This window comes from Xyrauchen texanus, chromosome 30 (assembly GCF_025860055.1).
Source record: "Xyrauchen texanus isolate HMW12.3.18 chromosome 30, RBS_HiC_50CHRs, whole genome shotgun sequence".
Lineage (NCBI taxonomy): Eukaryota > Metazoa > Chordata > Actinopteri > Cypriniformes > Catostomidae > Xyrauchen > Xyrauchen texanus.
The window spans coordinates 16,266,821-16,291,455 of NC_068305.1; the positions used below are offsets into that span (position 1 = coordinate 16,266,821).

General features: G+C 42.1%; 1 protein-coding gene across 2 annotated transcripts in view; it reads left to right on the forward strand.

Moving 5' to 3' along the window:
- Nucleotides 1-24,635, forward strand: part of LOC127623529 (trafficking protein particle complex subunit 8-like) — a 92,205-nt gene that overhangs the window by 43,900 nt on the left and 23,670 nt on the right. For both annotated transcript variants that reach the window (XM_052097897.1, XM_052097898.1), the window contains 7 exons: nt 1,101-1,267; nt 1,377-1,451; nt 1,764-1,857; nt 1,966-2,123; nt 6,352-6,785; nt 14,313-14,466; nt 23,956-24,052. In XM_052097897.1, coding sequence (XP_051953857.1) covers nt 1,101-1,267; nt 1,377-1,451; nt 1,764-1,857; nt 1,966-2,123; nt 6,352-6,785; nt 14,313-14,466; nt 23,956-24,052 — 1,179 coding nt within the window. The remainder of the gene's footprint in view (nt 1-1,100; nt 1,268-1,376; nt 1,452-1,763; nt 1,858-1,965; nt 2,124-6,351; nt 6,786-14,312; nt 14,467-23,955; nt 24,053-24,635) is intronic.

A 24,635-nucleotide genomic window follows, 5' to 3' on the forward strand; every position in this document is an offset into this window, starting at 1 on the left:
AACCGTTTTATTTGTGCGATATCTCCACCTTCCTGTTCTGAATCAAATTTCCAAAGACATCTCTTTTTCCTCGACTCTTGGGTTCTTTTAAGGTTTGGGGTATTAAGAGGCTTCATTATTGTGTGTGATGACTTGCGAGGCAATGTTTTTGGTTTATTAGTGTGTTTATTTTATAGGACTGAAATGTATTCACCATTTGCTTTCCTCTTTATTTGTGAAATCTGTTAAAACCATTAGTTCCAAAGAGAGAACCCATTAGGGAGAGCAGACCTCACCTGGATTTGTTCTAGTGCGGGCGGGCGTGTGAGAGTTAGCTGTTTAGCTGCTCACTTATTCAGTGGTGCAAGTTAGACTAGTATTGATTGTAGGAATTAATTAGTTATTATAATGGCTGAACATTCACCCCATGGCGAGAAGGCAAGAGAAAGGGGGAATAACATGGATAACCTCTAGACGCCCTTTGGTTGTTACCATGTTTGTCCTTGTTTTTATTTCTCAGTAAATATTTCAGCAGCACTACACATCGTTACACATTTCTAAACACCTATCAGGATATTTGAGGCTGATTTATGAATTGACCAAAACTAATCCAATTGCTGATATTTTTTAAGAGCCTTTTGACAAGCTTATCAAAGGAATAGTTTACACACACATTAAAATTCTGTCATTTTGTCACCCTCGTATCTTTCCTAACTGCTTGGTTTCACCAAACTTGTTCTTGGAGTCAAACATATTCATCATTTACTGTATCCACTGTCAGATATAAGCTATATAATGATAATAGATGCTACACCCCTGAATGTAGCCCTAGTGCTTCAGAAACAAAAACAAGAATGAAGGATAAAAATAGACCACGACAGAAATTTATATATCAAAATATTGAGTTTTTAGCGCAATCTCTGCTCTCAACTATGCATTCTTAAGGAGCTTTTCAGTGAGAACAAAAGTAATTTTGTTGTTCTATAAATGTGTCCCTTTTCCGCCTTTTTCACTTAAGCTCCAGATAAATTGAGTTGTGTTGCTCATGTGGATGATGTGGGTTTGAGTCTGGCCTGTGGCGTTGAACATGTGTTTCTTTCTCTTGGTTATTGATGTCACAGAACCCATCATCGTGGAGGTGGCGTTCCGTAACCCCTTGAAGATTCCTTTGGCACTCTCGGCTCTGTCTCTACTGTGGAAATTTACTCTCAAAGACTTCTCAGGCCCTCATGGTGGCACGATCGGAGAAACAATCACCAATGAGAAGCAGGCTGCAACATCAAAAGAAGTAAGACCCCCCCCAACCGTCTCTCTGTTCATGGTGCCTGGGGCATCTAGATTTGAGTTTTTCATCTGTGTTTGATTAACTTCTTCCACTGCCTTTGAATCTGTTCAAGACCAAGGCCTTCAATGACATCATTGACACACAAGTCATTCCAGAGTTCAACATGAGTCCAGAGGAGACCAAAGTAGTAAGAGCTTCTCTTGCTTTATTTTTCTTCTCTTGTTTTGTCTATCTTTTTCCCTTTGAAGTGAGGTAGACTAGTTTATCCAGATTTTCTTTTATTTAGTGATGTTCATTAAAGGAATGTTCTGGGTTTAATACAAAATTAAGCTCAATTAAGAGCATTTGTGGCATGAAGTTGATTACCACGACAAAAAAATCGATTAATCTCACTCTTCCTGTTGCTTTACATTGCTTCTGTTCTGTTTGTGCCTAGACATAACTTGATTGGTTGTTTGTTCTTGTTTTGTCTCTTTCTGTCTGTTTCTCACTTTCCCAGGTCCGTTTGAAGTTGCTTCCTCATAAGACAGGAGAGTTACATGTTCTTGGTGTGGTGTATAACCTGGGCACTGGAGATCAGGGCAACAGTGAAGGTGTTCACATACATACACACTTTTTTGTCACACATTTTAAACTGTAAAAACAACTGTTAACATGATTTTTATATGTGATCACTAATTATAGTGTTTAATCTGCTGCAGGCTCACTGGACAGTGATCTGACGTGTGTGCGTGGACAACAGAATCTGGAGATTCAGGGCCCCAGACTCAACGTGTCCAAAGAAGAAAAGACCTCTGTCAGATATGGACAAGACCGCCGCCTGGACCCCATTATTACCCCTCCCATGCCATTACTTGAGGTGTGTTTGTGCAAATCAAACCTTAAGTTTTTTAAGTTTTAGAATGGTTATACTTGTGTTACACCGATATATCGGTTTTACTGATTAATCTATGTCAATAGTTATTGTTTGGTACTATTGATTATTGTCAAAAAACAATGCTGATAGTTTTTGGTTTTTTCTCTCTGTGGCCAGCACTGGAGGATTCGACAGTTAGAATGGCTTTGATCTACAGTATAAAAGCGGCCTTTAGCGGTGAAATGAACACAAATTATCTCAGACCCCCTAAAAGGTCCCACAAACGAACTGTACTCGAGTACGGTTCATTTGTGGGAACTTTTGCGGTTCGATTGATTCGTGCAATGTGAAAACGAAGAGGTACCGGTCCGCTTTGCATTTTGTTATGACATAAGTACGTCGAGGCTTGACATACATAGCAGAGCAGCTTCTGAAGTGCTGTAATGCCTGTGTGCTGTCTGCGGAGGTTCGTGCAAACTCCCGTGAAAATACAAGCAAGGACTTTGATAGTGATCACAAAACGCTCTGTTTAATTCCGGCTTAATTCTTGTGTACCTGATAAATCGAATTAATGTTTTCAGAAACATATTGAATCTCAAATGTTTTCCTCCATATGAAATAAGGGTTTGTGTGTTCAAACGGAGAGCCTTAACATAACATGTGAAAGTGATGAATTTTGGATAGAAATATATTTCTATTGCTTTATATAAAGATAAGAATAGAATTTGCTGGGTTGTCTGGGTTCTAGTAAAAAACTGTGTAAATGTAAAGTTAGCCAAAAAGAGTTGTAACTTTTAAAATTTTATTTTTCATGTTTCATTCTATCCCTGTGTAATATTAAAGGAAATCATATAGCCCTATTTTATTATATGAGTCTAAGTTAAATATTAATAAATCACTACCTTAAGGGATAGTTCACCCAAAAAAACAATGTTAGTGAATGTTGGCCAGAACTTTGAAGCTCTAAAAATCACATAAAGGAAACATAGAAGTAATCCATTAACCATCTCCAGTGGTTAAATTAGGGCTGGGTGTTTTTTCAGATTTTTATGATTAATTCAAATTTTTTTCATAAAAAAAATAAATAAAATTTAATTGAGAAATCAAGATTTTGTAAACTCTATAGTTAGATATGTTGAAATTCCACCAAAGGCTGAATAAGGAAGAGAATAATTCACAGCGCTTGTCTTAATGCTGCTCCCGATCTGATCAGCAGCGCGTGTGTAGCGTGCTCTTAACTGAACATGACAGGTTAAAAACATGGAGACTGATATAAAAGACAGCGGCAATATTCCCAGAATGATTGTAAAGTGTGTGATTGTAGCTCAACTTCATCCATCATGCATGTAAACATCGGCTTCAGACCATAACTGTCCTCGGCATGCGCATGTTGATGAACTGTCTCATTTCTTTTCCTTTTACCCATAAAAAGCGTTAGTTATGTGACCGTTACGGGCGCTTCATTTCAAATCATATGTAGAGGCTATATATGGGGAATCAAAAATCCACCGCTGCTTTTACCATGATGATTCAGATAGATCACAAATTATTGCTTTGTTCTGTGACGTGTTTCTAGTGTACTGCATCTATAGCAACATTTGACAAGCGTTCATTTTGACAAACTTTGTTGCGCTGCTCAGTGTGAACCGCTGGAGGGTTTATGAATATACACACAAATTGTTTGATATACATGATGAGAACTTTCATGATAAACTTGATCATTTATAGATATTGATTTCTAGATATCTTTCTAGATAGACTTTAGATCAAATTAATACCTACACTGGCTGAGAAATATTTTTCAGTTTTCTTATTCTATTCATTCTGAACATCTGGGTTTATTAGATTTTAATTTATTTTATATTTACAGTCTGTTGAAAACATCCCCCAGTGGTATATTTTGTAAATTATTCTTGCACACCTTTGTTTCCTATAATGAAAAGAACTTGGATTTCTTGAACCAGGTTGTCTTGCATTCTAATAAAGAACATACAATTTAAATCATGTTGGAGAACATTTAAAAGTTGAATCGTGAATCGTCCATAAGTTTGATAAAAATCGAGATTAAATTTTTTGCCATATCGCCCAGCCCTAGGTTAAAAAAAATGTTTCAGAAGCGATATAATAGGTGTGGGTGAGGTGTTTTTTTTTTTTATTGTTTTTTTTTAACTCAATCTTCACTTTCACTTTTAAATCTGAAAATGACATGTGGTGCCATTCACATCTGAAAGAGAAAGTTAAAGTGGATATTTAAAGTAAAAAATGACTTAACCCTTGTGCGTCAATAAAAAAATTAATTACACAGAGGTCATTCGAGGACAAAAATGTCCATGTCAAAAAATTGCCATAATATTATACATTAATAATATTTTCCACTGTTAACTAGTACATTTTGTTTTTAAGCAACGTCAGTCCTGATCATATCTACCTAATATTCATTCATTTTATTGGATTTTAACCCTTTAAATGCCAGTTTGTTTATATAATGCCACTTTTTTTATGAAAGAAAAAAATAATAATTTTCCATATGCTAAAGGGAAATGTATTTATTTTTTTGATTATTACAGTCTGGGATATGTAAATGATTAGCAACTACACTGCACACAAAAATAAATAATGCATCAAAATCAGTGTCGGATAAAAAAAAAAAAGAAAAACACCTTCACACTCAGGATCTTGTAGGGAAAAAATATCTGTCAAAAAACTGCCATAAAAATATTATAAATATTATTTTCCACTTTCACTGACTTGATTAGTTAACCAACATCAGTCCTGATCATAACTATCAAATATTCATACATTTTCAGGATTTTAACCCTTTAAATGCCAGTATGTTTACATAATTCCACTATTGTTTTTTACACACACACACACACACACCCCCACATTTCTCAATACACACATAAAAAAAGCACACTCTGACATCCATACCAACACACGCACACAATTTAGCTGCATCATTTATTGAATTGGCCTGCAGTGCACTATAATACAGCAAACAGAAAATAGGAAAAAAGCATATATTTGCTCCATAGGCTAAACATGAGGAAAATGATGCCATCTGTTGGTAGATATAAAACATTTAAATTGTAAAGCCAGGGCTCCTGAATGAAAGCAAAATATCATAGAATTCATGATTTTATGCTTTAATGGCACTGGGATCAAATTTAGCAGTTTTAATGGGTTTCAATGGGGACATTTTTGTCCAGAAGTTCCTGAGTGTAACTATTTTGTGTACACAATTTATTATAGAAAGAAGAGGTTGAAATATCAAAATTCCCCCAAAATACACACATTTGGCATTAACACAGCCAAAATGATCGAAAAAACTAAACTGAAAGACAAAAATGTACCAAAGGTCGCACAAGGGGTTAAATATTGTTCTGTTTCTCACCCACACCTATTACATTGATTCTAAAGATATGGATTTAAACACTGAAGTCATATGGATTACTTGACATTTGGACCTACAGAGCTGAGAATTTTTTATACAAATAAATGTTGTGTTCTGCTGAAGAATGAAAGTCATTCACATTTGGGATGGCATGAGGGTGAGTAAATTATGAGAAAATTTACATTTTTGGGTGAACTATCCCTTTAAGGGGTATGTATATTAAGCACACATACACCTTAGGAAGTATGAACATTTATCTTAATCACAATTATATGTATGACCATTTATTGTTTGCCAAATTTAAATATAATCATGACTGCCATTGGGTTTGAGTTCTTAAGGAATTGTGGTGTGAACAACAAAGATCAAACAAATACTGAGAGGACCGAAAAAGAAACTGGGTCCTCTTTAAATCCACTTACACTGTGAACACCAAAAGCTCTGAGGTGTTCCCTGTCTGGTTCACTTTAACTAAAACTGGGTTTGGTTCATTTAAAATGGACCCAATCTTCATCCGTATTTTTATCAATTTTGATACATTTTGTTATTTTGATTCCTTAATTAACCTCATCTGGTGATTTTATTTATTGACATTTTTGGGTACAGCATGCATTAGATGGGCTATTAATGGTATGTGGTATATATTCTCCAATAATGTTATGTAAAGAAACAATTTAAAAATAATGGTTTGTCACGTTACATATTAGGTGACATCTTCCTGTACAGTCAGATAGTTAGTTCTTGGCCAGAATAAGCTGCAATGCAAACCACTCTTAATGCCAATAGTTAAAGATCTGGTTCTGTAAGATTAACCATCTCTTTCCTTCTTCCACCAAGGTGTTTTTCATTAAATTCCCCACTGGTTTGCTGTGTGGTGAGATTCGAAAGGCGTGGGTAGAATTTGTGAATGTAAGCGCAGTCCCTCTATCTGGCCTGCGGGTGGCGTCCACGCACCCGGAGTTCTTCACATTCGGAAGCGCTACCTCTGACCTAACCCCCGTGACCCCCACAGTGGCAGAGCACTGCTCCGCATATAAGACTGTGGTCAGGCCCCCCTCCGTGGCAGCAGTGACACTTGTGTCACCCGCGGCATTCGGGGTCACCAGCGGCGACAAAGCAGCAGTAGCGGACATTCCCATAACGGGTGGCGTGTTGGGACCAGGCGAGGCGTTACAGATTCCTCTGTGGCTCAGAGGGCCTGACCGAGAGGGGGTCCATGAGATCAACTTCCTGTTCTACTATGAAAGCACAGAGAAGAGCACCAAACTCAGGTATATGCTGTTTGTTTGGAAGAATAATAGAATACTTGAATTGACAATATAATTAATAAGTTATGTTTGAAAAGGTTTCTTCAGGTAAGGGTAGCGTTTTTTGAGTGCATTCAGTGAATTATACGTTTGAAAAATATTGCATAGCTGTTATTAATTTTTCAAGGACCTACATGAAATTGGAAGGATGCATTAAAGAAGAACCTCTCTTTTCAGTTTGCATTTTAATAGAGAAATTAAACACAACTGAGAGCCTACACTTTTATATATGGTGGTAGCAGCCCTGTCTGTTGCAGACTAATAATTTGAGACACACTTTTACCTTTAATAAGTGTAAAAGCACAATGTTTTTGCCAGCAGAGTGAAATGGCATATTACAGATGATGGTAACACTTTACAATAAGGTTTTATATGTTTACAGTTAATTAACATGAACTTATAATGAACAATGTTTTACTCCACTTATTAATCTTGTTTAATGTTTATTTCAACATACACTAATAAATTTTTATAAATTAAAATTTCAGTATGTTAACATTTAATAGGTAACAATTTAAAATGTGGTTTCATTTGTTAACATTAGTTAACTACATGTAAAGAACTATACTTTTACAGCATTTATTAAACTTGGTAAATGTTCATTTCAACATATATTTATTTAATTTTTCATAAATTGTGTATGTTAATACTAGTTAATGCATTATAAACTAATATGAACTAACAATGAACAATTGTATTTTTATAAACTAATATTAAATTATTAATAGATGCTGTAAAAAAAAATATTGATCATTGTTAGTTCATGATACCCAGAACATTAACTAATCATCATTTACTCCCCCTCATGCATCCCAGATGTTTATGACTTTCTTCTGCTGAACACAAAGATTTTTAGAAGAATATTTCAGCTCTGTTGGTCCATACACTGCAAGTTATTGGTGACCAGAACTTTGAAGCTCAAAAAGCACTAGGGGGCGGGGAATAAGTCAATATGGTTACAAATCACAATTCTTGAAACAAACTATTTTAAACCCGTCTCCCTGATGACAAATCTAAGCAAAATAATATAGGAAGCTGTATTTGTGCAGAAGTCAACAAGAACATGTTTTCTCTCTGAAAAGTTTCTTCTCTTTATTTATTTTGTTTCCCTCCCCATTTCTCCCCAATTTGGTATGCCCTATTCCCAATGTGCTCTTAAGTCCTCGTGGGGGTGTAGTGGCATCTTAGACCGTCAATCCGCGTATCTTATCATGTGGCTTGTTGAGTGTGTTACCACGGAGACATAACGCGTGCGGAGGCCCGTGCGGATACCCCACGTGACTACCCTCCCTAGTAACTGGGCCAATTTGGTTGCTTAGGAGACCTGGCTGGAGTCACTCAGCACACCCTGGATTCGAACTCGCTACTCCAGGGTTGGTAGTCAGCGTCAATACTCTCTGAGCTACCCAGGCACCCCCTCTCCTCTTTAATTATTTACTTTCAGTCATTCAGTGCACTGCTGTTGCAGCCATCAAAGCTTGTTAACTGTTGGACGTAAAATTCTCTGCTTTGGGCAATGTTTCTCTTACTATGCATAATCCACAGGTTTATTTGTGAGGTGCTATGGAGAGTTTTTGTCAGGAATCATTCTACAGATTCTGTCTGAAACTGCTTTAATACAGGGTACCCGCGGGTCCTTAAGAAGTCGTAAATATTTTAAATAAATTACAAGACGTCTTAAATTATGTTTAATGAGGTCTTAAATTTTGGGCATGAATTGAGGAGATGATTAAACCAGCAGAATCAAAAAATTCTCTCTCTCGTGCAGCCAGCATTTAGCAGCTGATGCTTGAGTTTAGTGGTAGCGCGCAGGGAAGCGCAAGCAAGCGCATTTTTACCGAACTTACAATGTTACACATGTATAAACCTGTTAATCTGAAATGCAAAGGGCGTTATTCTGCGTCTCTAAGCGAGCGATGCGCTAACACTATCGCTCCTGTTTATAAATGTCAAAGCTGTCAACGTTGCGATTTGCAAGCGCGCAAGGTTGAAGCGGTGTCTGTTGACACCTTTCAAATCGTGGCGGTTATTTCACATCACCTTTGACAATAATTGTAAAGCTAACAGAACTACTCAGCTGCAGAGTTACACCTGTCACATCTCTCATCTCCATCTCTCTAGATCTCCATCTGACACATACAGGTATTTTCTCTGCCATCTAAATGTCAATTTTAAAAAAAATTATTATAACATACAAAATCATTTATTTTAATAATATACATAATATGAAAATATATTATCTACAGTTAATATTTAAATATGTTCTTCAGTTTTCAATATACACACCATAACTAATTATGCAGCACAGTTCTCTTTCATAATTTAATCTGTTACAATTTTCAATACATCTTGTCAACTTTAAACTGCCATTTTTAAGTTAACTGACGAGTTTTGACTGACTTGAGATACTTCACTCAAAAATTAAAATTGTCATCACTTACCTTCATGCTGTTGCAAACCTGTATGACTTATCTCAGTGGATATCAAAAGGAGATATTAGGGAGTTTAAGTCACCATTCACTTACATTTACTTAAAAAAAAAAAATACAGTGAATGGTGACCGACTAAACATTTTGCTTATGTCTGAAAAATTTGAGGATGAGCAGTGATGACAGACATTTCATTTTTAAATGAACCTGCCCTTTAACTACCTGTTAAATTTATTTGCCAAGAAAAAATATAGAAATGTTATTGTATTATATTTGATTTTGGACGAGAATGACTGGTGTGCGTGATAGACGTACGGTCTCTTCAGTTAGCTGCACTGCAGTTTCAGGTGTTTTTGAACAAATATATTTTTAAGGTCACTCCTTACAAAAAAGACAAACAAACTAGACAACATGAATTGTGGAAAATCAGATGGGATCTAGGATCTTTTTACAGCTTTATACCGTACGTGCCATTGAAGAGATGCCAAGTCTATCCCTCACAGACTTGTTTCCATTCCCATTAAAAATCAAACATAGACCAATCATCTTGTTTACAAAAATGCCAGCGCATGCGCAGTAAGTGGTGGCAGAAAGCCCATTGACTGTTGTTAGCTTTGACAGATTAGAGGATTAAACAAAGTTATGACTCAAAACCATCATAAATACAAACATATTCTTAGCTTTACAATTACTATAATGAAATAAGTTGATAACAAACATGTAACCATGTTCGCTATAAAGTTCACTACAAAGTTGTGATTTGAAGTGATCTCCTCAGTCCAGTCAGCTCTGTTGATGATCTTGAAACCACCACAGTCAACAAGAACTCTCAAAATCATTTTTCAACAACATGATGCAATAAAAGTTTATTTTTTGCCACCACGTCTGTGTTTGATGTAAACTGTGACGTTGCCAAAGAATTGGTCTATTGTGTCACGTCTTGCTGGAAAGCAAGTGACTAAAGAGAAGGATACATACATTAGGCTGCATGCATTCATAATGAATTAATATAGTTTTAATGTTGTATTAACTTATTTTAAAAAGAAAACACATAAATGCACAATTCAATATAAAAAACATGTCCAGACAGACATCCAATTAGCCTCAGTTGTTTTGTAGTTACCTGCTAATTCATTATTTAATGTGGTCTTAAAGTCTTAAATATAATTTCTTTGAACCTGCAGATACCCTGTAATAAATGGTTTGCTGTAAAATGGCTTCTCAAACTGTTTGATGCCGTTAACTACATGTCGGTCCCACGTAATATATATTGGGGTGTAACGATTCACTAATTTTCTCGATGCATCGATGAGTAATCCTGACGAGTCATATGCATTGATTTTGAAATATGATTTTTAAATTGAAAATCGTTAGTGTTGGTCAATTATCGATTTAGACTGTTAAAAATCAAATAAATTGTGATTCAATATTTGTAAGATATAAAATAATAAAGTGAAAGAGAATTTGTACTTGCCTGACCGAACAAGCAGACTGATTAAAACATCAATAATGAAAAAATTACCGGCTATATTTGTGATAGCCTTGGCCTGTGTCACTAATTAGAAAATTCTTATTCTGCTGTTGAAGGTAATCCAGAGCATGGCATTTTATAATTTGCTAGTGATCTAGTAACAGCTGCGCCGTGTGTGTGTGTGTGTGTGTGTGTGTGTGTGTGTGTGTGCGCTGAAAATGCTTGCTCTAATGCACAACTGAATGGTCAAATGCATGTCACATTTAAGCCAAAATGCCCATCTTGGTGAGGTATTCATGTAAACACAGAGAGTGATGTCAAAAGTGAACGTAAACAGCAGAGAAAAGCCGTCTAGTGTGTCATTATAATAATCAAACGACCATAACGAGAAAACACTCACTGCTCTTGACTGGGTAACTTTAGTAGTTTAATACTGATGTATTATAATCATACAGTAAAGAACAGAAGTAGTTTTATGTTGCATTTCATTCTGAATGTTTACTTGAATACTTGATACTGCTGTTAAAAACCTTTAAAGCTGTTAAAAAAGCACAGAATTTTCTTTGTTTTTTGTCCTATTATTTTTTTGTAACTATTTCTGTTCATTGCTATTTTTTATAATTGTATTACTGACTTTTTACTAGTCTTGAATAATTACTTAAGAACTTGAAACCATTCTTCCATAATCAACATAGTTTTATTATTTGTTGTGGTTTTGCAGCTGGTATTGAGAATCGTCAAATTTCATTACTGACTACTGAAATTGTGGTATTGTGGTCATGTATAGCCTTTATTGTACAATGGTAGATCTTGCTGCAATAACATGATGAAAAAGTAGATCTTCCATATACAGTGGGTACGGAAAGTATTCAGACCCCCTTAAATTTTTCACTCTTTGTTATATTGCAGCCATTTGCTAAAATCATTTAAGTTCATTTTTTTTCCTCATTATTGTACACACAGCACCCCATATTGACAGAAAAACACAGAATTGTTGACGTCCGGCCAAACTGAGCTATCGGGGGAGAAGAGCCTTGGTGAGAGAGGTAAAGAAGAACCCAAAGATCACTGTGGCTGAGCTCCAGAGATGCAGTCGGGAGATGGGAGAAAGTTGTAGTAAGTCAACCATCACTGCAGCCATCCACCAGTCGGGGCTTTATGGCAGAGTGGCCCGACGGAAGCCTCTCCTCAGTGCAAGACACATGAAAGCCTGCATGGAGTTTGCTAAAAAACACCTGAAGGACTCCAAGATGGTGATAAATAAGATTCTCTGGTCTGATGAGACCAAGATAGAACTTTTGGCCTTAATTCTAAGCGGTATGTGTGGAGAAAACCAGGCACTGCTCATCACCTGTCCAATACAGTCTCAACAGTGAAGCATGGTGGTGGCAGCATCATGCTGTGGGGGTGTTTTTCAGCTGCAGGGACAGGACGACTGGTTGAAATCGAGGGAAAGATGAATGCGGCCAAGTACAGGGATATCCTGGACGAAAACCTTCTCCAGAGTGCTCTGGACCTCAGACTGGGCCGAAGGTTCACCTTCCAACAAGACAATGACCCTAAGCACACCGCTAAAATATCGAAGGAGTGGCTTCACAACAACTCCGTGACTGTTCTTGAATGGCCCAGCCAGAGCCCTGACTTAAACCCAATTGAGCATCTCTGGAGAGACCTGAAAATGGCTGTCCACCAACGTTTACCATCCAACCTGACAGAACTGGAGAGGATCTGCAAGGAGGAATGGCAGAGGATACCCAAATCCAGATGTGAAAAACTTGTTGCATCTTTCCCAAAAAGACTCATGGCTGGATTAGATCAAAAGGGTGCTTCTACTAAATACTGAACAAAGGGTCTGAATACTTAGGACCATGTGATATTTCAGTTTTTCTTTTTTAATAAATGTGCAAAAATGTCAACAATTCTGTGTTTTTCTGTCAATATGGGGTGCTGTGTGTACAATAATGAGGAAAAATGGCTGCAATATAACAAAGAGTGAAAAATTTAAGGGGGTCTGAATACTTTCCGTACCCACTGTAACTGTGAGCATCGATGCTGTTAATGGTGGTGATGGAGGCTTTTCTTTACGTAACAAAATAATTAGCATATGACAATAGCCTCTTCCCCTACCTAGTGCACTTTACATTTCTGTCACAGAGATTGTGGCAGTACGGAAAACGTACGAGGTCTTGATGCTGCATGGCTTAATGGAGGAGGTAAATCAATTATCTAATCATCTGCAAGTGAGGAAATGTGTGTGTGTATAAGGTAGAGCTGTAGGAGAGAGGGGGAGAGAGAAAAAAAAGAAAGGAGCAGGTTACCTGGCAGGAGGGCGATGCAGCCTAGTCAGTGAGACAAGGCTGTGTTTGGGCCCGGGTGGATCGCTAGAGTGAGCGGGAGTTGCCGGGGCGATCGATTGAGTGTTGCTTGCTGCACCTCTGGACGCCGGCTGCAGAGCGAAGCAAGTCTTTGATACTGACGAGAGAGAGCGAGTTCACCAGGTGAATTCCTGTTTTGCAGCCTTTAAACGTCTTTCCTTCAAAACTTGCCTCCCTTCCATTATTGGCCAGCGCTCATCTCGCATACACACACACACACACACACCCACCCTTTGGCCACACTCAAACCTTCCACATTCACGCACCCACTTTCATGAAGCACTTTGATCGTGCAGTTTGGTGTGATTCAATGCACAAAATCAATTGTTAATGTTTAGAGTGATAAGAATTCACTATACATTTTAAATTTTTTTTTTTTTTTTTTATCTCCTTTCTTCCCTCACTCTCGCCTTATTGGTGAGCAATGGAGTGTTGAATCTGCATCAGAGATACTTCTACCTTGAAGGCACCAACCTTCACTTACTTTAAGATTGTTGTTTTCTTTCATTTTTTATTTTTTTTGTGTGACAACAGAAACGGTGGAAAAAGTGTGTTTGAACTCGAGCCAAATTGCTAGTTTTTTTTTTTTGTGTGTGATTACTATTGTTGAAAAAATTACTGAAATTGATTTTGTATTTGAACTTGAGCCAAAGAGACTGTTTTCTGTTTAAAACTGAACTTTCTTTGTGTGGGAATCTGATTCATATTGTTTTTGTAACCAGTGGCTTAATGAGCTATTCAGGGTGAAACAGTATAATTTGACAAGATTGCTCTTGTCTGGTGCCCGAATTAAGTAAATCATTTTGTTAATATAGTTATTTATTTAGTATCTCTAATTTGCTGATTTAAATTCCCTTTGGGACCTGCCACCGTTACAAGATTTGATTGCATAGGTAAACTAATAGGTCATCATTTTAGAAAATTATTCAACATAAACTTTTTTCTCTCTGGATTAATTGAAATAACTACTGCTTTTTTAGCATAATATAAAAATATAGTTCAAGTATAAAATATTGTTTATTCATAGTCTTTATTCATTCATGATAAACAATATTTTCTTTCTCTTTCAGCTGGTTTTTGCGCCAAGTGGTTGATTATTGAAAATATGTGCTCTCTGGCATTTAAAGTGGGATAATATGCTTGTAACATAATTTGGAGTTTGATAATTACTACATGACTTCAAATAACCCATCTTCATTCTCTCTGATACATTTAGTCACAGGGTTCTTCGTCACACGGCTTTCATCTGCGCCAGCCGCTCTCTCAGCGTCAGAGCCACGGCCTGCCGGAGTAACACGCTGCATAGTAGAGAGAGGGAGGAAAAGAACGGCAGCATGCTGGTCTTGGTAGACGTGGAGAACATTAACACGGTGAGCTTTTTTACTTTAAAGCAGCTGCCTGCAATTTCTTTGTTAAAATGCTGTTTCCAATCCTATTTTAATGCTCAGTGGCAACTATAAGTAAGCCATTTTTAGGGAAGTTTCCCCCGAAAAAAGTAAACTCTGACTCTATGGAACTATCATAACAAATTCTGTTTGAGTGTCCTGGTAAGTTCTCTTACTAGAGGTTCTCTCGTATTGCGTAAGCTAGCTTACGCTATGGGAAAGATTCATCTTTTCTGAGATATTGAAGCCAAAAAATTATCCTTAATTTTTGTATCCATTGTCAACGCAGTGCGGCAGCTGCAGATCTTGAGCGGGCTAGCTAGCGAGCTCATAGGTTGCTCTGCGGCAACTGCTGCAGCCTATAGACGAGCTTGGGCGAACTCGCATCCAATGAGAGGCGTCCGCGCGCTCACTGCATCAAAGCCCGCCAAAATGGGCGTGACTAGAGTGCATATACGCGTAGTTCGTAGGCTGGAACCCTGATTTTCATCTCTTCAGCGAAGCTCTCCGCATCGCTGACCTGGAAGCCGCGTCGCCGTTCGAGGGGCATCTAGCAAGCGTGGACAGCGTTAGAAGAAGCCGGCCGTCTCAGCCACCTTCAGCCATCCTGCGAGCTACGCCATCCGACGACGTATCCTTTTATTCAGCAAGCTAGTTCTCACGAACTATTCACAAAAGAGTACGAGCGTCTTTTCAAGATGCCTCGCTCCACTTGCGCCTCATGTCGCGCCCTTCTCAGCACAGGAGACCGCCACATCATCTGCGCTCTCTGCCTGGGACTGGGGCACGCAGAGCTCGCCCTCACTGAGGGCGTATGTGATTTCTGCGAGGAGCTACCGATGTCGACCCTGCGGGCTCGACTCGAAGCGGTCAAAGCAGAAACCGCCGCGCCGCCTTACCCTCAGCCGCGCAGGAAGAAGCGCCGCTCACAAAGGCTGCCGGAAACTGTGGTTGAAGCGACTGCCTCGCCGGAGCCTCTCCCTCGAGCATCGCTTTCACCCTCCCCGCCCCGGGACGCGCAGTTGCCGCCGGCGGCCGCACTGCTGCCATCTCGGATGACGAAGCAGAGGATAAGGGCCGCTGTTCCATCATGGCTTCGGACAGCGAGGAGTGGACAGGCTCCCAAGCCTCCTCCTCGGCCCAGGAATCCAGCAGGACCCGCGCCGAGTCGAAGGGAGTTAACACGCCTCCTCACACAGGCCGTCGACCGCCTCGGGCTCGAGTGGTCACCGCCCCTGAGCAGGCACCCAACAGACTCGACGGCTGCTTTCTTCAAAGCCATCGCCGCTCTACACCCGCGGCCGGGCCGCTCCCTTCCTGCCAGAATTACATACGGAGCTTGCAAAGTCGTGGAGCGCTCCTTTTTCAGCCAGGACCCGTTCACACGTCTCCACCTCTCTCGCGTCGGTGGGCGGCGCCACTGAGAGAGGCTACTCCTCCATCCCCCGGTCGAGGACTCGGTAGCAGCACACCTTTGTCCGCCCTCCGCGAGATGGCGTTCCAAGCCTGTGCTCCGTCTAAGGCCTGCAGAGCGACTTCGCCTATATTGGCGCGCCTATTCCGCCGCCGGCCAAGCCGCATCTGCTCTGCACTCAATGGCCGCTTTACAGATCCTACAAGCAGACCTTCTTCGGAGTGGGATGAGAAAGGCAGGCACCCAGAGGCTGTTACTGATCTACGGCGCGACAGACCTCGCCCTTCGCGCTACCAAAGCTGCAGCCCAAGCTCTAGGGAAGTGCATGGCCTCACTGACTGTGACCGAGAGACACTTATGGCTAACACTAGCCGACATGGGAGAAGCAGAGCGCTCCACGTTCCTCAACGCACCGCTCTCTCCAACCGGTCTCTTCGGCTCCGCGGTGAGTGGCATTGTTGACCGCTTCTCAGAAGTCCAGAAAGCCACCCAAGCCATGAACCTCTTCCTGCCGCGTCGCGCTAAGCTCCTCTGCAGGCCGCTCACGTGATCAGCCTCCTGCACGAGCCTCTTCACAGCGCCCAGTTCAACAATCTCAGACTTCTCAGCGTCGACAGGGCGGCCGCCCTCGATCGCGCTCAGACAGCCGCCGCAGACCGCCACCCCCCCGCGGGCCTCGATCTAAGGTAATGCTGAAACCCGAGCAGCCGAAGTCTTCCTAACTGTGTTGAACAAACGACGGCTCAGTCCCGCCGCGGCCGGACCACCGTCAAAGCTTTGCCCCCTGTCAGTCCCCTTCTCTCAGGCTGCTACAGTGGTGAATTTAGCAGCCAACAAGCCGGTGACACTGCCCGCTTGCCTGCACTCAAACGCCGTTTTCACGGTGACCCAAATAAATCTTGTAAAGAGCAAACATGTCTTATGTGTAGAAAAAGTGCCCACAACCCAGTGTTCAGCCCCTACACACAAGCATTACACATCCGTGCCCCTATCAGAGCACGCTCTCATAAGCGATTCTGAACGCTCGGCGTCAGAGTCAATGAAAGCCCACAAATGCGTGCGCCCATTCTCTGCCGCTCTGTCACGGCCAGCCTATGTGTAGAAAATGTGCCCACAATCCAGTGTTCACTTCTGCACACAAGCACTGCATGTCTTGTGTCCCCACCAGAGCAGCTCACATAAGCGGTTCGAACGCTCGGCTGAGTCAATAAATGCCCACAAATGCGTCGCGCCATTCTCTGCCCGCTCTGTTACACGACCAGCAACCATTCCTCTGTGTGTAAGCCCCGTGCTTGCGCATCACGTAACAGATGTGACTCTTTCCCCATTCATTCCAATCGGAAGTCACTCACAAAACAGCCTGTTCATGCTGTCTGCGAGCAATCATGCATGAACACACTAAACGCGCTCACACATTTTGTTCAGCTCTGTGTGCGGCAATCAGAGCGAATTGGCCATTCACCCTCTAGCGTTACGCTTCAAAGCGTGGGAAGCTATTCCAGGGATATCCAAGTGGGTGTTAAGCACAATACAACAGGGCTATTTGCTACAGTTCGATCGCCGCCCCTCGCTTCAGAGCTGGCTCGAAACCACTGTGAACACGGAAGCAGTGTGCATGCTTCGTTCAGAAATAGCAAGCCTTCTGTGCAAAAGGGCCATAGAAAAAGTGCCACCCTCTCTGAGCTGAGTCGGGGCTTTACAGCCGTTATTTTCTTGTTCCCAAGAAAGACGGCGGCCTCAGACCCATATTAGATCTCAGGGTTTTGAACAAGGTGCTTGCAAAAGACCGTTCAAAATGCTTACAATCAGGAAACTCCTCGCGCATGTGCGCCAGGGGAACTGGTTTATTTCTCTCGATCTGAAAGATGCATACTTTCAGATTCAGATAAATCCCGTCACAGGCCATTCTTGAGATTAGCCCGACGGCCAGGTTTATCAATACACCGTCCTTCCGTTCGGCCTGTCCTTAGCACCCGTACTTTCACGAAGTGCATGGATCGCGGCTTCGCACCCCTGCGGAGTCAGGGTTTGCGAATTCTGAACTATTTGGACGACTGGCTGATTATGGCACAGTCACATATGGAGCTTCTGTCTCACAGAGCAGTTCTCCTCAGCCATCTGAACAGTTTGGGTCTTGCAGTCAATTGGACCAAGAGCTCACTACAGCCCAGTCAGACAATGTCCTTCCTTGGAATAGAACTAGACTCCGTGGCAATGACGGCTCGCTTATCTACACAGCGCCGCGCCGTGTTCAGCGACTAGCCGCATCTTTTCAGATGAACAGCCTCACGCCTCTGAAGAAATTCCAGAGAGTGCTAGGTTACATGGCCTCAGCCGCAGCAGTACTTCAGCTGGGTTTACTGCACATGCGCCCGCTTCAGCATTGGCTAAACACCCGCGCGTCTCGCCGGGCTTGGGCCACAGGCCGCCAGCCCATCAAGGTGACTCAGACCTGCATATCAGCTCTGCAGCCCTGGACAGTGGCCGAATGGTATCAGCGGGGAGTGACAATGGGAGCTGTATCTCGCCGAAAAGTCATCTCGACAGACGCGTCCAACACGGGTTGGGGCGCGGTCTGCGAGGGCTCTCCGGTTTTCGGCCTATGGTCAGTTCAGGAAAAGCTCCTTCACATAAATTGTCTGGAAATGATAGTGGTCGAGTACGCGCTCGTGCGCTTTCTCCCGGTCATTCAGGGTCACCACGTCCTGGTCCGTTCGGACAACAGATCTGTGGTATCCTACCTAAACCGTCAGGGCAGTGTCAGATCCAGGAACCTCTTCCATCTGACAAAACGCATACTGAGTTGGTCCCAGTGCCACCTGCGCTCGCTGAGGGCGACGCACGTGCCAGGCCACCTGAACGACGGCCCGGACAGACTGTCCAGAGACAATATTCCCCCAGGGGAATGGTCCCTGCACACTCGAACAGTCCAGACGTTATGGCACCTATTCGGCAGAGCAGAGATAGACCTCTTTGCGTCCAAAGAGAACTCTCACTGCCCAATATTTTTCTCGAAAAGCGAGGACGCGCTGGCCCAGGACTGGCCCAGACGCCCGCTTTACGCCTTCCCTCCCGTCTCGCTATTGCCACAGGTAATGCAGAGGATCAGGGAAACGCGTCACTCGGTGCTCCTCATAGCCCCGCGTTGGGAGAATCAGACATGGTTCCCGGAGCTTACGCAGCTGTCACTGACAGCGCCGTGGCCCATCCCAGTGAGAGCAGATCTCCTCTCTCAAGCTCGCGGCACAATCTGGCATCCCCACCCAGAGCGCTGGGCGCTGCATGCGTGGGTGATCAACGACTACCCGTCGCTCTGCCAGGAGTAATAAACACCATCATACACGCTAGAGCCCCTTCCACGAGAAGACTCTATGCGTCAAAATGGTCTGTGTTCTCAAAATGGTGCACCGACAGAGACCTGGACCCGCGGACATGTGGGGTGTCGTCGCTGCTCGTATTTCTACAAGAGCTGCTGGATAAGGGCAGATCCCCATCCACGCTCAAAGTGTATGTGGCGGCCGTTGCGGCGTTCGCTGAACCCCTGCACGGCCAGTCATGGGGTAAAAACGAGCTGGTCATCCGCTTCCTCAGGGGAGCTAGAAGGATGAACCCCCGCGCCCCCATCGGTTCCTATCTGGGATCTTTCTATAGTTCTCGAAACTATGAAAGCCCCCTTTCGAACCACTTCAATCCGTGGATTTGAAATACCTTTCACTCAAAACCGTTTTTCTGACTGCCCTGTCATCAGTCAAACGTGTGGGAGACCTTCACGCGCTGTCTGTCAGCGCTGCGTGTCTTGAGTTTGGACCAAGTGACTCCAAGGTCATTTTAAAGCCTAGACACGGCTATGTTCCCAAGGTGATCGGTACTCCTTTCAGAGCACAGGTCATTTCCCTATCGGCGCTGCCAGCACCGGATAGCGAACGCGACGCCAATCTCCTTTGCCCGGTCAGAGCACTGAGATTGTATACTGCACGCTCCGCTGCTTTCAGACGCTCCGAGCAGCTTTTCGTTTCGTTCGGAGGGCGCACCAAAGGTCTCGCCGCCTCGAAACAGACACTATCTAGATGGATAGTGGACGCTATTGCTGCTGCATACACGTTTAAAGACCTGCCATGCCCGTTGGGCATTAGGGCTCACTCCACTAGAGGCATGGCATCCTCGTGGGCATGGTCCAGCGGAATTTCCATTCACGACATATGTGTGGCAGCAGGATGGACTTCCCCCTCCACCTTTGTCAGATTTTACAATATGGAAGTGCCCGCTCTGCAGGCAAAACTACTAGCGGTTTAATACGCTACAGCTCCCCTGGTGAGCTGCACTGATGGGACACATTCCACACAGACCGGCACCGCCGCTCTGTCGTTCCCGTCCTACTATGTGCTTATGTATTACACAATCAATGACCCGCATTCTTGCCGGCCAAATATTATTTCCTCACTCATAAGGGCTCCCCCGGGTCCCCCCTTAATTCCCTGGGGCTCAGTGGATGCTTGGCGCGCACGGCGTTGACAATGGGTTCCCGTGAGCGTAAGCTAGCTACGCAATACGAGAGAACCTCTCGTAAGAGAACGTATCGGTTACCTAACGTAACCTCGGTTCTCTCTAGATGAGGGAGCGAGTATTGCGTAGCCGGCCGTGCTTCGCGCCACGGCGACTTTTCGCTTCAGTCAATGAAAACCAGGGTTCCAGCCTACGAACTACGCTTATATGCACTCTAGTCACGCCCATTTTGGCGGGCTTTGATGCAGTGAGCGCGCGGACGCCTCTCATTGGATGCGAGTTCGCCCAAGCTCGTCTATAGGCTGCAGCAGTTGCCGCAGAGCAACCTATGAGCTCGCTAGCTAGCCCGCTCAAGGTCTGCAGCTGCCGCACTGCGTTGACAATGGATACAAAAATTAAGGATAATTTTTTGGCTTCAATATCTCAGAAAAGATGAATCTTTCCCGTAGCGTAAGCTAGCTTACGCAATACTCGTTCCCTCATCTAGAGAGAACCGAGGTTACGTTAGGTAACCGATACGTTTTAAATAGTGGAATTGCCATAAGCAGTGGCGGAGATTGGGGTGGGACTGTCTGTTTTTACTGACCAATGGCAGACAGGGGCAGGGTGGAAGGAATGTTTGGGAACATAAGTTTGCAGATTCGTTTAGTGCTGCTAGTTGGGGCAAACTCCAAATTGAACATTGATTTAAAAGTGACTCGAAGCCACTTCGAAGCCCTTCCGGGGTTCTTGGCGGCCGTTTGATGAGCAGGCGGTGCTGCCTTCCTGTGGGAGGATCTTCTCAGAGGCCGGCGTGCAGGCTTCGATGGTGGGGGAGCAGGGGCTGATGCCGCAGGAGGACGGCCTTGGCGAGAGGCAGACAGCCCTTGGCGAGAGGCTGAGTCGTGCCACGGCAGGATGTGTTTAATGGCCTCCGTCTGCTTCACCATCGAGAACTGACAGTGTTGCCAAAGAGCCCCCCCTTGGGAGATGGGCGCATCGAGAAGTCTGACCTTCTCGGTGTCACACATCTCCTCAAGGTTGAGCTGCAGGTGTAGCTCTTGCACTTCAAAGTGGACATCTGACCCAGGGCACCCGCCACGAATTGCGTCGCCCATAGAGTGAGGTTAGTCACGGTACACGGTTCCTGCATGAGCTCTGGGTCGGTCCTACCCTTGTACATGTCTTTAGGCGCTTTGGCCTGGTGAACCTGCTGGAAGGCCATGCTGTGTAGGGTTGAGGCAGCCTGACCCAAGGAAAATGACATGCCTTGGAAGGGAGCCTTGGTCGGTTCCTCGAGGTGACTGCACCCTGCGGTCACGGGTGCCCCGCCTAGGAATGAGTTCTACATGAATATAATTGTTCTTCACACACCGTTATTCTTGACAACAAATGACTGTCAAACATGGTCGTTGATGTTTTTTTTTATATATATATATATATATATATATATATATATATATATATATATATCTTATTATATATATATATATATATATATATATATATATATATATATATATATATATATATATATATATATATATATATATATATATCATCAATGATAACAATGATGATGCATACGACATTTCAGGGTGATAAACAGTATGTTTGTATAAAACATATACAGTATATATTGAAATAAACAATCATATATCAATATATCGCAGTCCTTCTCATGATCATTTTGATTCATGTATTATTATTTTTATCCATCTATTTGACCTGATTACAACGTAATTAGTTACTATAATCGAATTACCTTTAGGGTGTGTTCACACTTGGCAGGTTTGATTAAACTGAACTGGTGCGATTGCTCTGTTAGTGCAGTTCATTTGAACAACTGTGAACGCTGTCACCCGAACCTTGGTGCAAACTAAAAAGCGAACCAGGACCGCCTGAAAAGTGGGTCTCGGTCCGCTTCCAAACGAACTCTGGTACGGTTCCATTGATATATGAACGCAACATGGACCAAAGACATCTAAATGGACCAAAAACAGGAAGTAATTTGCCTAATACTGACCTCAAGCATACCTGGTTCTAATCATCATAGGAACTGTTTCCCATTACAGTTCGGCGGTACTGGTGTCGGAACAGCCCGTCAGCTCTCCTTGCAGCATATCTTCATTTGTGTGTGCAACAGAGGAATTCCTGCCGTTGTTTTTGACTCCTTTACACATTTTATTAACTCTTCGTTTGTTCTCAGCTGGGAAAAATACCACCATATATACATCCAACGAGCGCATTTCGCCAGCATTGTTTTGGATGTTTGGTAAATTCCGTCAAAAAATATACGTCACAAAAGCTGTCCAATCAGGTCATGACTTTTCCCTGATGCCTTTGGTTTTGTGTCGTTAGGTTCGGTTTTACAAATGCCAGTGTGAACGATAAACGAACCAGGACTAAATGTATCATTTTCATTTTTGGTCCGGACCAAGTGAACCGAACTACAAGTGTGAACACACCCTTAAAGTTAAAGTAGTGTGACGCATAATTAAAATTCTTGTGATCAGATTACAGTTACTGACTTTCAATTAAGTTAAGTATGTTACTTAGGTTACACATTTCTAAAATAATACTATATATGTAGAATGCATTATGAATTATGTTCGTAAGCATGTCTGTTTGTGTTTCTGTGACCGCCAAAGGGAGAGGGATCATGAACAAGTAGGAAATATTGACATTATTTTGAATTTGACAAACACAAATTTTGTGAAGATTGTTTTAAAAAATATCTTGAAAGTAATGTGTTTCTCTTTCCATGGAGTTACCAGTAAAGTCATTTGATTACAACTTTTAGAGAAGTAATTAGTCATTTGCAGTGGATTACTATTATGTAAAATAGCATACTGTTCATGTCCAACAGTTCAATTATAAAGAAGTAGGTTGTCTCAAACACAAAATATGAGAACACAGTTTCTCATTGCAGTCATATAGATACGATTGAAGTAGTAAGAACAGTATGGTAGTATACGGTTCAAAATTTAGCCATGCTGGTTTTTACGTGTTCGATGCTGTTTCAGTTGCGATCCAATTAGTATATTGTGATGCATTTCAATATATTGTATCATAATGTTTGTATCGCAATTGTATATATTATATCATGAGGTGACTGCCGATACCCAGTCCTAGCTGAAGGTTTAAGAAAAAAATAACATGTTTCCATAATTTCAGCCATTATTGCCTTAAAATTTTTATTTTCGTCAACTAAAACAAATTTTAATATATATCTGCATGCAAACCACTAATACCTTTATCTTTTGATACAGAAAGTAACATACCACGCATGGCTCAAAAAGTGTAACTTATGGTTTCCCTCTGTCTGATGTGATCTGGCTGATTTGATTTCTCTGCAGAGCTCACTTTAATCTCATCTCTTCTAAACTTGTCTTACATAAGCTTTATTACTTCTGTACCTAAGCTTCTCTGGAATCAACCAGGGTCATAAATGCTTATTATGGTCGCTGTCAATCAGTTTATCTACTGGTATCAGGTTCCTGGCAGATAAGATGTGTGCCGATTGTAGCGATTGAAATCTGAAATAATCCTCTCTTTTTCTCTCTCACTCCTCCCAGAGTGAAGCAGGTGTTCGTGAGTTCCACATAGTGCAGGTTTCCAGCAGCAGTAGACATTGGAGGCTGCACAAGTGCATCAACCCTGCTGGCGATAAAGGTATGAATCTGCCAGCATGTTTTGGTAACCTGTTTAGTTAACACTTCTATCCAAAGCAACGCACAGTGCACTAATTACAAGGTCAGTCCCCATGAACTGTTTTAATACCAGCCCAGATCTTTAAAGGAAAAGTTTGCCCAAAAACAAAACATTTCTTCTGCTCACCATTTTGGCATTTTAAACCAATATTTTTTCCTCCATGCAACATGAAAAGTTAAGCAGAATATTCACACTGTTGATGGTATGGTTGGGAACTGAGAAACTGGTTCTTATTCAGAACTTGTTTAATTTAATGGGGTCATGACATGAGGGATTACATTTTCCTTGCTCTTTTGACATATTAGAGGTCATTGTACTATAAAAACATGCCGTAAGTTTCAGAACTCAAAACTTCCTCCTCGCAGCAAAAAGAGCATTTGTTGAAACCAAGCTGTCAAAACGACTCTTTCTCTACTTCCTCCACATTGTGATGTCACACTGTTGTAGACATTTGCATCTGACAGCCTCCAAAGCCTACTTTAAATTACATGCGTTGCTCCACCCAGTAGCGGTGAGCAGTGAGCTGACAATGAGAGAGAGAGCA